Source organism: Neodiprion fabricii, chromosome 2, assembly GCF_021155785.1.
Source record: "Neodiprion fabricii isolate iyNeoFabr1 chromosome 2, iyNeoFabr1.1, whole genome shotgun sequence".
In the NCBI taxonomy this organism is placed as follows: domain Eukaryota; kingdom Metazoa; phylum Arthropoda; class Insecta; order Hymenoptera; family Diprionidae; genus Neodiprion; species Neodiprion fabricii.
The window spans coordinates 14,786,141-14,802,118 of record NC_060240.1 but is presented as its reverse complement, the minus strand read 5'-3'; the positions used below and the strand labels follow the sequence as shown (position 1 = coordinate 14,802,118).

General features: G+C 44.8%; 1 protein-coding gene across 4 annotated transcripts in view; it reads left to right on the top strand.

Annotated features, from left to right (window-relative positions):
- The window catches only part of LOC124175120 (neurogenic locus Notch protein), a 156,951-nt gene that overhangs the window by 72,943 nt on the left and 68,030 nt on the right, over positions 1-15,978 (top strand). For 3 of the 4 annotated variants that reach the window (XM_046555036.1, XM_046555035.1, XM_046555037.1), the window contains exon 5: positions 8,836-8,969. In XM_046555036.1, the coding sequence (XP_046410992.1) occupies positions 8,836-8,969 (134 nt within the window). Of the gene's footprint in view, positions 1-5,872; positions 7,349-8,835; positions 8,970-15,978 lie in introns of those variants that run through there. The other variant, XM_046555038.1, reaches the window with a different exon arrangement.

The window sequence follows — 15,978 nt, the reverse complement described above, 5'->3', positions numbered from 1 at the left end:
TGGATATCCAACTGCAATGGGCATGCAAGCCAAATTTTATGAATCCCTAGAGGCCTGCAACGATTAACAGTATTTCTAGATGAAAAGAATTTGCATGCAACAAGTGAAGAGCCAATGTAGATAGAATAGTTTTCTGCGCAGCGATTAAATGCGTGGGTTTATTTATCCTTGCTTTTTATTGAATGCAGAAATTTTCAATACTCGAATAGATAATATCAGTATTATAAGTTGCTTACGAGCGTTTCTCCGTCTGTAATGCAGCTATGAATCTGCATCTGTGCTTCGCTTACGAATATGTTGATGAATAAGAGATTCCAATCTCGTTAAATAAAGAACGCGCGGTATTAATATCGCCTGATTGTGAGCCGCGGCTGCTCGGGCGTGACTAATTAGAAACAAGTTCTCATATTTATAGCCTTCGACGCGAGAGGAGGTGAGAAACAATCGATCGAACTTATTTCAATTCTCGTACTTCTCGTTTCTCTTTTTTCTTGGCCTTCTAAATCACCACCTCCGTTATTACGCGACCAATCACTAAGCACACTCAAGACTAGCGTGTATGCATTGTGCGCTTAAACGCTACGCATCCGAATTGTTGTTATCAGCATTTCCTTACTATATTCTTGGAATAGAATCTCGAAATTGCTCACAAGCATGATGATACAATTTTCAAGAATTTCAAGTTCTACAAAAAAAAAATTATATGAATATGAAAGTATGAGTTTCCCGCCTCCCTCAAGTTTTTCGAAAATTCAGGTTGACCAAATTTCCTTTGTGCAGTGTCGTACAAGCGTTTGGCGTTGCGGGTTATGACATAACCACGTGAACTTTCGTCACCGTCCGGTTGTAGTTGCAGTGTGGTGATCCGGTCGGCCTAGAGCAGGTCTTCGTTGTGACACGTTCAGCATGTTGCGAGTGTGGCAGAGAGCGAGTGCCTATCTCGATATGATATTGTTTACTCGCGGTACGGAGCTGCACGGACGGTTCCCACAACCTTGTCCGTCAGTTCCAGTCCCATAGTACCAAACCCCGTTCCATCCATCTGGCCGCGCGTCGTGTGTCGTTTGTGCCGGTGAGCTGCAGCTTACGCCCCACGTAGAGACAGGTAAAAAATTACAAGTTGCCTAGCCGGGGGCCAGAGGTCGTGTGTCGCTGTAAATCCGGGGCCGTTTCTTTTTCAGAACTTGGGCAATTTGAAGAACCTGTTCTTTGTTTCGGGCTCTTACTATTGCCCATACGTGCCTTGAATATTATTAGCGAGTCGCAGTATTTTTCGTCCGGCTTTTTGATCTAATAAGGGTGTCGTACTTCCGAAGACAATGGAGTTTTATCACGGGATCTTTCGAAATTGGTTTGAAGTAATTTGACAGAGGTTGTTCTGAAACAACTTTCGCAAACCCGGCTTCGTTCCCGAGTCAGTTGGAGTAAACCGAAAACGGTTATTCGGTCGCTATTTGATCGTTTCTAGTTGCATGTGTCCAGTTATTGATCAACGTGCGAGAACAGACGCAGCGGCATTGACCGTAGATCGTGGACTTGAGATAATCGAATACCAGTATTACAGGAAAGGAGTAAAGTCTTATAAAGGGTCCTTCGATGGTTCGACGAGCGAGGTAAAATCAATATAATTCCTAGTAGCCGCCTGCCAGCCCGATGACGAGCGTTTTTTGCTCGAACATTCGACTCCGTGCCTCGCCTTCTCATCAAGGCGTGCAGCCCCGATGCGTTATAATGACGCACTGCCGTAACAGGCTTGCTCTTAAATGGTCCTTAAAAGGCCCTACGATATTAATCAGGGTGTTTAATATTCGAATTGCCAACTTTTTATTGCGAAATTTGATGACTGCCTCGTAAAAAATATCCATTCCCGCATCAGTTCCATCTTGTCTGTCTACCTATCTCCAATTTGACGTCAATTAAATCGAATGCAATTTATCTGACTGTAGTGAATTTTTTGAAACCACTAGAACCAACTGTGATCCAAATGTTAAAAGATCCTAATAGCAGGACGTGACAGGGGTTCATAATTCGCATCCGTACAATAATAGCAACGATCTATCACGTACCAGCATTTCTGCTCTGGATGTAGAGAAAAACGTTGAATCATGGCGACGGTGATCCAGTACATTATTATCAATTGTGCAGTAGATATACGAGGTCTTCTTGCGGCAGAATTCGAAAAGGGGTGTGCACGTGTACGGTTCTTTGTTGTAAACGTTTCTGGTGGTTAAGAATCTGACCATATGGCCGGCCTGCGTTCCACCTAGACACGTTTCTCTGTAACATTTAACGAGCGCTCCAGGATCTGGCTTTTGGCTATTCCCCATAACCAGAAGCTCCGCGTGTGTTTCACGTGCGATAAAAGAATATATTTGTCTTTTGCTGCCGGTCCAGAGCATTACATGTAATCTGGGCAATGTGGGGTGGCGTCTGTGGAACCGTAATGATACGGAATCTATGCATTCGCAACCTACGTTACAGTTATTCACATGGTCAAGACAAGCGCTGCATTGAGCACTCGACTAACGGCAAGTATCAGCCCATACCGCGCATCTAGTGACATCAGCAAAAGACGCGATCGCAATCCGTGTTCTGCATTGGAGTCTAAATTGGAATCTCTAATCAATGCCGAGCGTGTGCCTAATTAATTAACGGACGAGAAAATAATTGATTGTTTGTATCGAAAACGAGGAGAAATAAAAAAAAAAATTCTACCAGGATTCCTGTTCCATGGGTCTAATGCAAAAAGAAAGTAGGTAAGCGGAAAGAAGAGGAGGAGGAACAGTGTTTCTAATGGTCAGCTGGGATAGTTTTTTTTCATCGACGGATAGGATAATGTTAAGTCGACCGAAATATCGCAAGCTAATGACGATAATAACAATGAATTGGTAATCTGAAAAAAAACGCAAATTGCAGGAACCTGACTAGAATACGTTGATCGTATTAATCATGAATGTCAAGACTGAAAAATGGAAAATAAATTAAAACAGAAATATAGCCGCGTGTACCGCCGATCATTATTCGAATTCAAATTAAGGAATCAACTCGTTTTTTACTCGCAATTAATCCTATTGAATAATTAAATTGCCTCAGTCTAAACACCGTCTAACGAAGGGGCCAACATTTCACCATGAGACCCATAATGAGACCCAAAAATGGTAGGTCGATGACTGCAAGAATTAGGATGGGTACCTACTGCAGACTGCGTGTAAGAGATTACACAGGAGAGACTGACAATGAGTTTAAGAAGATACATTATGTGCCGCCGTAAATCATACTTCAATATAATTTAATTGGCAATACCGAATACAATCACGAGACTACACGTGGTAGATTAGCCGCAACACTGAAAAAGAAAAACAAAGAGTAAGAAGGACCGAAGTTACTAGCGAAAGCCGTACAAGTAACCGTCGATATTTTTTTGAACCAATATCTAATAGTCTCGACGAAGGTGCGAATATTTCGATAATTCGTCAGATATAATTTTATGAAATTTTTTAAGTAGTCGCAATTCTGGATATACTACGAAGAGAAGTGATCGTTAACAACCCTCCTATGAAACAGTAAACTCGATTTAGTTCTATTCTCCGGTCAGCTAGCAGTCAATTTCTTTAACGTAGCCCATGATCCACCTCGGGCGAATCCTAGACTGGTTCTCGGAGATCACCTCTGAAATATTTGGTCGAGCCTGGCTGATCGTCATACACCGTGGCGGCCACGAGACATGAATCACGCACCAGAGACACATAAACATCATCAACTTTACCGCAAGCGTCTCACAGGCATATACGAACCCTTGTCGTGTATATCACCGTCATAAGCATGTGCCGGCGCTATATAAACGTTCACCATGAATGTAAACTCCAATACTGGAAAGAAAATTCCTCCGTATAACATTATGAGCGTACTATAATCCCGTCGTGTGGTCTTACCACGGTCCTTACACACTTGGAGGTAAAACTATCCGCGACTTTTATTACGTCAAATCTTCGGTACATACGTATTATAACGTCGTAGCATCTGGTCCCTAACTTTGGTGATCTCGAGCTAGGAGCATCTTCAGATGCCAAAGATGAACCTGTCCACAGAAACTTCCTATCCTCACAGATTACTGGAAAAAGATGATCAGCGTGAGACAGAAACTCCAAATCACTAATTTTTTTTTTTTTGGAATAGACGATTTTTGTTACCTACTTCATATTGAGTATCAATTTTCCTTTGGAAACAGATCTGTACTCCGTATGGTGAGAAATGATGAATTTTTATTGATGATTATCAGTACATCGAGACAAAACAGTTGTTGATCGTGTGCCATTAATTTTTGAACTTCATATCGCGCTATCGATCTTGGATGAAATATTAGCGATCATACCGAAAAAGTCGTCACGCCTCGTTAAACGCATCACGTGTGAATTTGTTATTTCTACTTCCTACGCTCGTTGTGCCGGGGTCACCGAGGTCGGCGCATCAAGTAATAGGCATCCTACAGGCTAAACTAGTCCACCCGCTTCTGTAACGCGTGTTTCTCACAGAGCAGAAAATACCCGCGAAGGTTCGTTTTAGATTACGTTGGCGCCCGTTGCTGGAGTCGGTCTCTCGTTCGCCAATTGAATTTACGCCGTTATGAAAACAACCGCTCAAGAGGAACTGGGTGCATGTGTAATCAATTTCAACAAACTCTCTAAATTTGGTAAAACGATGATCAACGTTCTCACATCCTGTTCAACACTCGCTCACCCAGTCGTTCGGTTAACTACGGTCCTCCGAAATATGAATCGCATGTTATTACGCGTCTCGATATCTTGTTGCATCTAAAGTTCGGTTCAACTTCACTTGGCGGGTGTAATAAATTGTCCAATGATCATGGCAGAACTCATTTTCTGACCCGTTGCCGAAGTAGCTACTGCCAATTTTCGTCGATGCCAATCAAGAAGCTTGTTGTTATCTTTTAGCATAATTGAAACACCTATGTACCCATTTTGGCTTTTCTTTTAACGAAGAACCTATCACCTACCAATCATCGTGATAGTAGGAAGAAGATCATTTTTAAAAGATTGTTCGAAACAAACCCGGTTGGTCTGGTCGGTCAGGTAGGTCAGGGGTTGATAGTGTTCCTGTTGCTGCTGGGTAAAGGCACCCTGCCAGCGGGAGCTCTGCCTCGAACATAGGGGAAAACCTGCCTTCGCTTGAGCCCCCCGCTGCACGCAGGAGCGTCAGCCCTCTACACCGGACCCCGAGCACTGTCTTGTGGAAAATGATGCATTCTTTCACCCGCATTTCCGGGACTGGGTAGGTTTTTATTCATACCCACGAACGAATGAAATCCAGTATACATTTGGACGAAACACTATCAGAATTGTTGCGACATGACCAATAATCCGAGGATCAAAGTGAAGCGTGAGGGCTTGAAGCGGAAGAGAAACGTCGTTAGAATTTCTGATTATAAAAGAGTCATTAAAACGGTCTCGTGAACGCGGCTCGGCTTGGTCGCCGCGGAGAAGAGAGGCGAACGTCTAGGTCCAGCGCGCGCTAGAGGCTCGGAAGTTCGGGGCCCGTTATCGGTCGACAGCCCTGCTGTTACCGGCGGTGACTTCAGGCCCCAGGTGGTTGCTGCGAGCGACCCAAGGAACGAACAACCGAACGGGACGGAAAGAGAGTGGTACCACAACCTGCGAGTGAGAGAGAAAGATGCCGTTCAGAGGGGGCACCAGGCTGCAGCCACGCGAAGAAGGGGTACGCGTCGAGCGAGGGAACCCGGAATTATGGAGAGAGCGCGGCAGAGAGGGGGGAGCGGGGCAAGAGAACGAGGGCCCAGCGAGGGCCGCCGGTGGTGCCCCCTGCACGGGCTGAAGAAGAAGGTTAGGCTAGTCACTCGCCAGCGCCCCGAGAACGCTGCACGCCGAACCGATTCTCCCACGCCAGAAACGTTGAGAACCGAAATATCGGTGGTGTGTTCCATGGTTTCGAATTAAAATTTAACCAAACGGGAGAACGGTTATCAGCGCGGTGAGAAGCGCGGGGTTAATCGAACTCGGGGATTGCTGATAAATAATTTGGCGCGAAAACAACTGCCGGCGAGGAGGCGTACCCTGATATATATGCGTGTTGCTTAGTGCAGGGGTGCAAATTTTCGGGTATGAATAGTGCCGTTTGAAACTCCGTGTTAAAGTGAACCATGTGCGAGTACTTTTCGTTCGGTTTTAATTGATATTGCTGGGAAAAATGTAACCAACCAGTGAAACAAGTGGTCGGGAAAATTTTGAAAGTCTACTATTTGAGGGATTTTTTGACGCACCAGTATCGCTGCCGTTGTTAGGTGGTGGTGGTGGTGGTCATTAGGCGAAGCGACGCATCATGGATAAAACTCGCTCGCTCGCGCGTTCGTAAACGCACAGGATAAACTAAATTAAACTCAATTTAACCCTGCACGTTTATCGTTCCAATTTATCCACCATCAGCATCGACGAGGCAGCGCACGTTGTGAATTGTGTGTAGAGTGGTTGTTGCGTTGGTGGCTTAAGCTCAATGCAGAAGCAAGCAGTAACGCGACTCTCGTAACTAAATGCTGTGTGCATATCGTAAACTATAAGTGACAGTGCCGGCGAGGACCTTTTTCCTCCCCCCCCCCCCCCCCCCGTCGTCCATCAAAAAGTTTGAAACGACACGCGTTTTACGTTGTTGCGTTTCACGGTGTATATACATGACGACGAATGTAACGCCTAAAGTGGTTGTGCCTTGTATTTATATTACCATCGTACACACACGCGCGATAATTACCGAGTGACAACTGTATCATCACGTGACGTTTCAGCCCAACAATCAAACATTCTCATCTGCTAGCGCCTTTGTGATTTTCCCTTTTGTTTTTCCTGTTGTTCCAAGGATACATTTCGCGTGTGTTTCCGTTTTTCATATAGTATATTTTATTTATTGATATATATATATACATACTGTGTGTTTTACTGGGGATCATTGCACGAGTATATTTGTGATTTGGTTATTCGTACGCGGTGTTTTTTCGGAGTAAAAGTGTATTTTTCAAATAATTTTATTCGTTTGTCATCCCGAGGGATCTATGTGTATGAATTTACTCAAGTTTACTGCGGACTCGGCGAGACGGATCGGGAATAACATACCTCAAATCCGTCTCTGTGTGCGGCGTATTAGTGTCAGTGCCAACTATACGAAGATACATGCTGAATGTTGATTCTGGAGAATGAAATAACGTTGTCGGGTTGTCCGAAATATGAGGACTAAATTTTTGAGTCAAACGCGGGCCCCGATATATCACTATAATGTATCTCACGAACGTGTTCTTGATGGTGCTTCTCCACGCTGTGGGATCAAGGTGCGTTTCTTATGATCGCAGAACATCATATCACCTATCATATTATTGAATTTACGATTATCGGCATGCTTTCGATGAGGTTTTTTTTTTTCTACCCATGTCCAGAAAATCATTGGAGAAAGTCAAGGACTGTTTTTCTTTCCTTTATTTATCCAACGAGTAAAGAGAAAGTTGAATCAAAAACTCTGTTTCAAAGCAGTATGATCATTACTTCATACCAAAAACAAAGAAACAATTGCAGAGTAGTGCTTTCAATATCGTATCGTATCGTATAATACGTCGGGTATTTGATTTCGCGTTGAAACTGAAGCACCTCGAGTAAATCGTTGATATTCGATATGCGCTCGCTTGATAGTAAAAATCCGAAGTATGGCTATTGCTGTTTTTTTATACCGAGCATACGGGAAGCGTGCCAATAAAAGCGGTAAAAGAAGTTAAAGAATGCCATATCTTAGATCAGTTGGAGCAAAGCATGTATATTAATTACTGGTATTTCTTTTATCAACCGGAAAGTAATATAACTTATCGCATTTTTATTCACCTAACGGAAATTCGTTATGCTTCTTGAGCAAAGAACGATTGCGACTGAGAATTTGCTCACTTTGAAATGGAATAACATAGAAAATAAATAATTATAATATCCGTTACCACGAGTAGTACAGAGTAATGATTGAGATTTAGCGAGATTTGAGATTACAGAGAAGGAAATTTGCTATGCCACCCCTTCATAAATTGAAGCCCTCGAACTAATTGAGTCGTAATCGTAGCAGCTTATTGGTACTCCATAAACAGTTGAGTCGATTAAAAACTACGGGCTATTCACTACCGAGTATACTCGCTTCTCACTACCGTATTTAACTTATTTTGCTTATCTATCCAAAGACTCTTCGGTACTCGTCGATACTCGCCGATACTCGCTGGCGATGAGTATCGGCCAGTATTGACGAGTATCGATGAGTATCGATGAGTATCAGTGAGTATCGACGAGCCTTTGGATAGATAGGCAAAATAAGTTAAATAAGGTAGTTAAGAAGCAAGTATCATCGGGAGTGAATAGACCCTCGATTAAGAAACTGGCCCTCACGGTCTTTTACACTGCGCCAAACTTTCTAATGCGTATGTACAAAGTATTCAAAATAAACCACGCTCAGCGTCAAAATGTACCTACAGGATAAATTATCCGCCGCTTACATGTATTAGTTTTTGAAGGTTAGCCCTATTCACATCTTCATTTTCGCGCTCTGTGCTGCTGTACACATTTCACGTGATGCTTGAAATAATAATTAGAGTTGGACAGGTTTAATGTCAGTCGACCGGTGGTTAAAATTTTAATTCTCAATTAAGATGAAATACAAATGATACTTTTCAGGGACACTCGATACACAAATCATTGATAGGTCGGTTGTAACAGGAATCGTCGAAGTCACTTGTAAGAAACAGAACCTGATCGTGGAAGCATCCTTCATTTAAAACATTCCATTTTTCAGGTGCATGTGCCAGAACGGTTATACGGGACAGAACTGCGAGAACGAGTATATCCCCTGCGATCCGTCGCCCTGCTTGAACGGTGGCTCCTGTCACCAGGTCGACCAGCATAGCTACAAGTGCACCTGTCACGAGGGTAAGTCAGATATTTTTGCTGCCTATACCGTAGCATTTGTGGAAATATTGCCAACCAGTGAATTGTCTGAACTCTATTCGACTCTTCGTGGATCAAATCGGACCATCCGGAGGCTGCTTCCGGGTCCACGGTGGATTTTTTCATGCGCGAAGCGATTCGTGGTTTCGGGTTATCTGGCTCTCATAATCTGATCTAGGCTGACTCACCGACTAGCTAGCGGTGCATCGTGAACACGGATCACGTAACTTCTGAACGAACTTGTTCAAATAGACGAGGATAACTCCCGGAAGATTCGACAACGATAGGTACCTTCCTAAATTCTCTGCTGCCGCTGCACGTGCTCGTGCGATCAACGTAAATATTGTACCTTAGACCGCCGCATGTGATGCGTCTAGTTGCTCAATTCATCTCGGCGATGAACGTGCTCGTACTCAGCGTACTCCGAGATCTTGAAATCATCTTGTTCGAACCACGGAGTAAGATGAGCGGGGGGTACTGAACCGGTGGACTGCTCAAAGATATGGAAATGATTTCACTTCGGCGTGATTCTCACCTGTAAAATAAACTTTTTTTTTCTCTTCTTCAGTTTGTCCGCATCGTAGCGGCAGTACCATTTGCTTTTGCACTTGAATATCAAGAAGGACTAATAGCAAACATGAAAATATTGAAAAATATTTAATCCTAGCATTGCATGAACAAGTTTGGCATTTCCCTTAGCTGGGTCTCCTACGAGTGACGGGCCTTTTTCGAAGTTTCATTGATGTACCGATTTTATGCAGTACCTATTCGAGTGTGACAGAACAGCGGTACGGTACGTGCCGCGAATAATATTCGTTGATTAGATGGTACAGGTGTAGCGCCATACGGAAACAGCAAGTTTTTTTTTTTTGCTGCAACGACGAATGACAATTGGAATGAATTAAATCCTGTCCGTGAGACATTAGCGGGGTTTCAAATCGGCCGGACCTGATAATACTTGTCTCCCCGTGTCTCTTCTCACTCTCTATGTATCATCGCATGTTTCAAGGCGTTGTCGTGATTTCCTTCTGATTGCAGCGAGGCCCTTTGAACCCGTCTCCGCGCCGCGCGCGTCGTACACCGATTTATCCGCCATATAATACACATGCACCGATGATGCCGATGCCGATGCCGAAGTTGCGCGTCGCCCTCCGCAGCGCACGCAGGCTAGGCCCTGCGCCCAATTTTTTCAGGCCCATGCGTGCGTGCGCACGCGTGGTTGTTGGGGCGGCAGGCAGGCCACGCGCAATGGTCACGCTCGGCGGCGTTGCGTGGCTGCATGGCGTGCAGTCGGCGACGCCGGTGCATGCGCCGTGACGTCAGCGCGCTTTGTAGTCGCGTCGTTTCACCATTCGACTCTCGGCGTTGCCTCGTCCAGATGGAGACCCGGAGATAGCACGGCCATTCGGCACCGTCTAATTGTCCCTAGGAGCAAAACGCGGGACCACAATGCCCGCATTGACACTGCGGCTGCGGCTGCGGCTGCGGCTTCAGCCTCGTAACTCTCTCTGATTCGCCGGAATCAATCGCTTCGAAGGAATCAACTTCTGTCTCGCTATCTTCTATCTCGTTCACTCTCTCCGTGGTATCGATCTTCTGTAGCTTGTTTATTCTACGAAATTTTTAATTACCGCTTGCCGAGAGGTTTAATCCCGATTAACTGTTTTAACAGTGGCCCCTTCCAATAGTTTATATACGGTCGGTATCGAGATCCACTTTTGTATTCTGATGGATGATTTGTCGAGTCAAACATTCTTATAGCCTCCTCTTCTACAGTGTTCAAGCACCGTTTCATGTTATTTGAAACACGTGTACAATTTAATTGCTCCAAAAGATGTTTCCGATCAAATGAGAATTAATAGTTTTCACTCAACAAAGTCAAGTCAATCAATCAGTCCATTGACAGCAGAATATCTTCTTTGAAAACCAGTTGAAAGATTCTTTTCTTTAACGTATCTTGAGCGTGAAATTTTGTATTAGTCTCGAAGATATGTACGAATTGAAATAAAAAATGGGATTGAATCGTAGCCATGTGGCGTCCTAGAACGGGATAACAATTCATTTTTGTCCATTTTAACGTGGGTATATAAGGAAAGAGGAAACTGCGTGCAAGCAAAGATGATAACCTAACAGGTGTTATAAAGTTTCTTCAATCTTGATATTCGTTTAATTTACCACAAACAAGCCGTTCGCACGTTCAAAGCGAGTGGGCAGGTATTTTCTTTTTTTTTCCATTTATCCCAACAGGTCCTCTCTTTTTGTTCAAGTATCTCGTTTTCCTGGATTCCGTTAGTTGACGTGTATTTTCTTATCATCGCGATTCTCTCTTGAAAAGCGGAAACCTCTGTCGTTCCACTCTGGTTAGTCGGGGTTTGCGCAAACCTTGTCGAGCGAGCCGTGAGACAGGCGGAGGACAGTGATCAGGCATCAAGTACCTGGCGATCTTAGAGGGTTGGGACGGCGCGTTACTCGCATGTATATCCACACGCACCAGCGACGCATCGCGACGCGAGGCGACGCAGAACTGCAGCCAAGGGTCAGCCTAGCGTGACTGCGGGCCGCCCTCTTCTTCTCATCGTGATGCCGCTGACGCCTAAGTCTTCCTGGACAATGCTTTACGCCGACGACGACGCGCTGCCTGCCCCAGGCCTTTCCCAGGCGGACCACTACCGTGGCGACCTCTCCCCCCTCCTTTCCGACCGAACTTGGCTAATAACACCGCTAAAAATTCAAAACTTTAATTATACCTGCCGGACGCGTGTTCCCCGCACACAGAGGGCATCGTTTTCGCTACTGATCGTTGCTCGTGTTTCACAATGAAACGGAACAATTCGTGGAAAAAAAGATATTATTTTCATTTTTTATACGATTGCAAATCAACAGGTACTATATACACCTGTTAATGAAGTCCTTTAAACATTTGGTAAAATTTCGTCTAAAGTGCAATGATGGGTAAGAATTATCTAGTATACTTTCTAAGTGTTACACTACCGTAGAATGTATTCAAGATAGTATAGGTGTACTTAGAAAGTGCTTAGGGTGAAAAATTTCAATGCCATGGCCTCGGTATAAGCATTGGTACGAGCAGTAACTGCGGCATTCTACTTGCGCGTTGCGTGGTGTCAAATTTATCATTTGTGCACACTTTGTGTTTTTTGCTCCCTGAGATATAGAAGAAAAGTAACGATCATAGGTTACGTCCTAAGCACGCTTCCAGAGAAAATTTACCAATATTTACGCAAAACGTAACATATATCAATCCGACAGTGAGATTAGGAGATATTCTTAAGCTTATATGCACTAATTATATTGTTATGCAATCTTTAGAATACTTTTCTGCTGGAACTAGAAAACACATAACATTTAGCACCTATTTTAGAGTAGAATAGACTCAGTTTTATACTAAAATTGTTTCGGTTGATGACTCGTCCCTTTGGTTTTTTGGTCATAGGTGGCTACGCGCAACGTGGACACGCTTTTCCTTTGACTTTTCTCAACGAAAATATTCGCGTAAAAGTATTTTTACGCTCATTCGTGACCTCCGCCCTAGCTTCGAAGTAAAATAACGACCTTGGCCGAAGTCGCGGCCGAAGATGAGCCGAGGCGAGGTGCGACGGTGCGCGGGTTGCTGGTAGCGTAGGTTGTCGTAATGGTTCAATTTGCGGCACCCCGGCCTCGTAACTCCTGCTCAACCGCGTCCGAGGCCCCCTGCCCTCTTCTCGACTTCCTGTTGCTTCGGCTTCAGTGTCGGCCTCTACCCTCCATCCACCATCGCCGCTACTTTGCTAATTAGAAACTGCCATCGCCTGACACGATGCTTCATTTCTCACTATTGCCTCCGAGTGCACGCCACATGCACGTGGCTCTAATCTACGGTAGCTTAGAGACTCTCGTGTAATTCCTCTCTCCTCTTGCAAGTGGCGGTAAAATATCCCAGTGGTGCAGTTCCTTTCGTCAGTACAGACAAATGTTAACGCAGTCTGGACCAACTGTTTCGATTTATCGATATTAGGGTAAATTTCCCAGTTTTGGTCACCTTAGTACCAGTTTTTACCATATTTATCACGACATCTGTAATATGAGGTTATGTGCCACAAACGGTACAAAGTGACAATAATACCTGCTGATATTGCGTTACTTGAGAATTACCGACTCGCCAGAACTCTGGTGTACGAACTCAAATGATTTTTGCTATTCAAATCGAGGTTTCTCTCTTCATTTCCCTTTCTCCGGATGTTTTCCTCGTCCAGGAGTGCGGCCACTCCTCTTCTCCCTCCCAGGCTACGCACTTTATGCCCTCGCAATAACATAAATCAGCTCCAACGGGCCGGAGAGTTAGTACAACACTCCGCGTCCTGGAGATTTGAGAGAGGATGGTGAAACGCAACCACGGCGTAGCTTGGCAGGTAGAATTGACCGGCGAGTGCCTCGGACGATGAAATTTATTAGCTCTCGTTTTGTCATAACGTGTGTACCTGCACAACGCGGTGCTCGTCGGTAGGTTACAATGGAATTCAATATCGTTAGCGCGGTGTCGTGGACATCTAGCCGCAATTGCCCCGGCGACAACTCGGCCTTCGTCATTTCTCGGCACTCGGGTTACCGAAGTTTAAGAAATTTCCGAACGGTAGCCAGAAACGCGAGACTTCCAGGGTCCAGCTACGGTATTTATTAATAGTTATAATTATGCGTGGTTGTACGCTAGTCGATGTATCACGTGTCATAGAGCTTAGAATGTGGAGGTGCAAGCTAGCCGAGTATCCTTGCCTAGATTCGTGCCTCACAAAAGATATGACGGGCATTGTTTGGCGGTGGTGCCTAGATCTGATTCTAAGGGTCACATGCATTCGCGCCCACACTACTTTTACAGTATATACATCTCGACATAATATCCGCGCCGCATGGTCGAGATACTCGGTATAATCTCAGGTTCCCCGGCATCCCAACAATGACCGGCATCTGTCACTGTCCTCCGTCCTCTTTCGGCCAAGTCCAGCGTCTAGTCTTTGCGACTCGAGAACTCCATCGCACTATTGGATTAGATTAAACACGCTCAGCGGCGCTGCTCTCGAGGCGTAGGTACTCCCTCGTTCCAACCATGCTTAGAAAACAAATGGAGTTCAGGAAGTGCGGGTGGAAGCTACGGCAGAGCTTGTACGACACGTTCTACTCCGTGTGGCGTATCCTGCACTTGAGCCTTAAACGGCAACTCTGGAGGAACTTGTCTACAACATTCCATTATTAGAAAAAAGCTCGCAGAATATAGATTTATGTATCATCGATGCAGGATTCAAATGAGTATAAAGGGAGTTCGTTCTGGTTCGTATAATACTTGCTGTAAAGAGGATGATGATATGCGCTCTTGGAGATAAATAAGTATCGCTTTTGGTTCCTCAGCTGCTACAATGCACTCTCTGATCTTATATACTTGTATTAATAAAGAGTATCGATGGTGAGCCACGACCACGCACGATTCAACGGAACGGGATGATCGGCTGATCTCCATATAATACAAAGCTCCACCCAACCAACCGGTGAGCATGAAGGTAGAAAGAGAGTCGTTGACTTCACAGCGCAGGCACAATGTACGATAATTCTTTCGAATTTTTTTTTTCTTTTTTTTTCGCCTAGATATCATCTGTGTATTATACATATTATATATGTATACGCCAATGGTATATTTTTCATATTTTGTTATTACCATATCAGGTTCTCGATCTTATCTCAACGCGGGCTCGCCGTAGAGCGTTGGTGGTGTTCGCTTACAAGCTCCACATTTTGGTACGCGTTTCGAATTCTTTTTCAACTGGCTCGCGTTATCGTGCAGGCGGGCATTTAAACCGAAAACTTTTAAATTCCCGATCTTCTCTCTGCTCATCTCGTCCCGCTATCAACTCCGCATCGGAGGGCGGTGAGGTTGGTGGGAATTTTTCAGATTATCGGTATTTCAAATGCGGCAATTTCTATTCAATGATCATTTCATTGAACTTAAAGGTACTCAAGGACTCTTATTCTTTATATACATGTATAAAATAAAAAAAGATCCTATACCTAACCACAAAAGTGCGACGCGGCGCAAAGCTCGGCGCTAGATAGATACGCGTTACCAAGGAAATGATTGTCGTCGTAACTATTCCCGAATAATGGAGTGCTCGCCGAGCTGGTGGGCCATTTCCAGCTATCCGGAGCCCATCGCCTCATACCCATCGGGCATTACACCAACACGAAACAAACGCGACGAGGCGGCGCGGTTAGGAGTTCGTGAAACAAGTTCCTGCGCACAAACCTGAAGCCACTGCTGGTGGGTTTTCTCCTCCTCATTCTCGTTATATTTCCACTTCCCCTACCAGCCTCGCATATCTCGAGCTTACAGCGCTGTTTCCACGGAACAGGATTTTATCGCCGAACGTTTGATTTTATCACCGGGATGGATCGGCTAGCCGAGCTTCGTAACTGTACCTCGTACCGCGGACGCGTGGATTTTTATATGCCATTCGACTCGCAAATTTGCATAGAGACATATCCCATCTGGGCAAAACGGAAACTCGAAAAATTCCAAACCAAAATGCCACGGGTATGCGGTGTGAGCAGCTTTTTTTTATCATTTTATCTCGGTTCCACAAGCAGAAGTCTGAAAGTTCGAATGTTGGAATGTTGTTTGCTCGAGGTCCGTTTATTACCACGGGAATATGTAATCTGGCTTGAGAGGAGATTAATTTGAGAATTGAAACGTGTGATTCCGATGAGTCGACGAAATTCGAATATGACGCCGTTAAATTCCGTGGTCGTCGTTTTATTACGTGCCGCCGGCCGGTGCAAACTCTGTATCGCCCGCCATATCGAGCGTGGGTTACGTTCTGACGTTACCAGGAGCGGAAAACCTGGTAGCGAAACATAAACGCGGTACCTGCAGCGCAGCCAACGTTTATGGGAACACGGTGGCTACACACTGACAGGGGTTAACAGCCCGCCGCCACGCTGACTCGGCAAA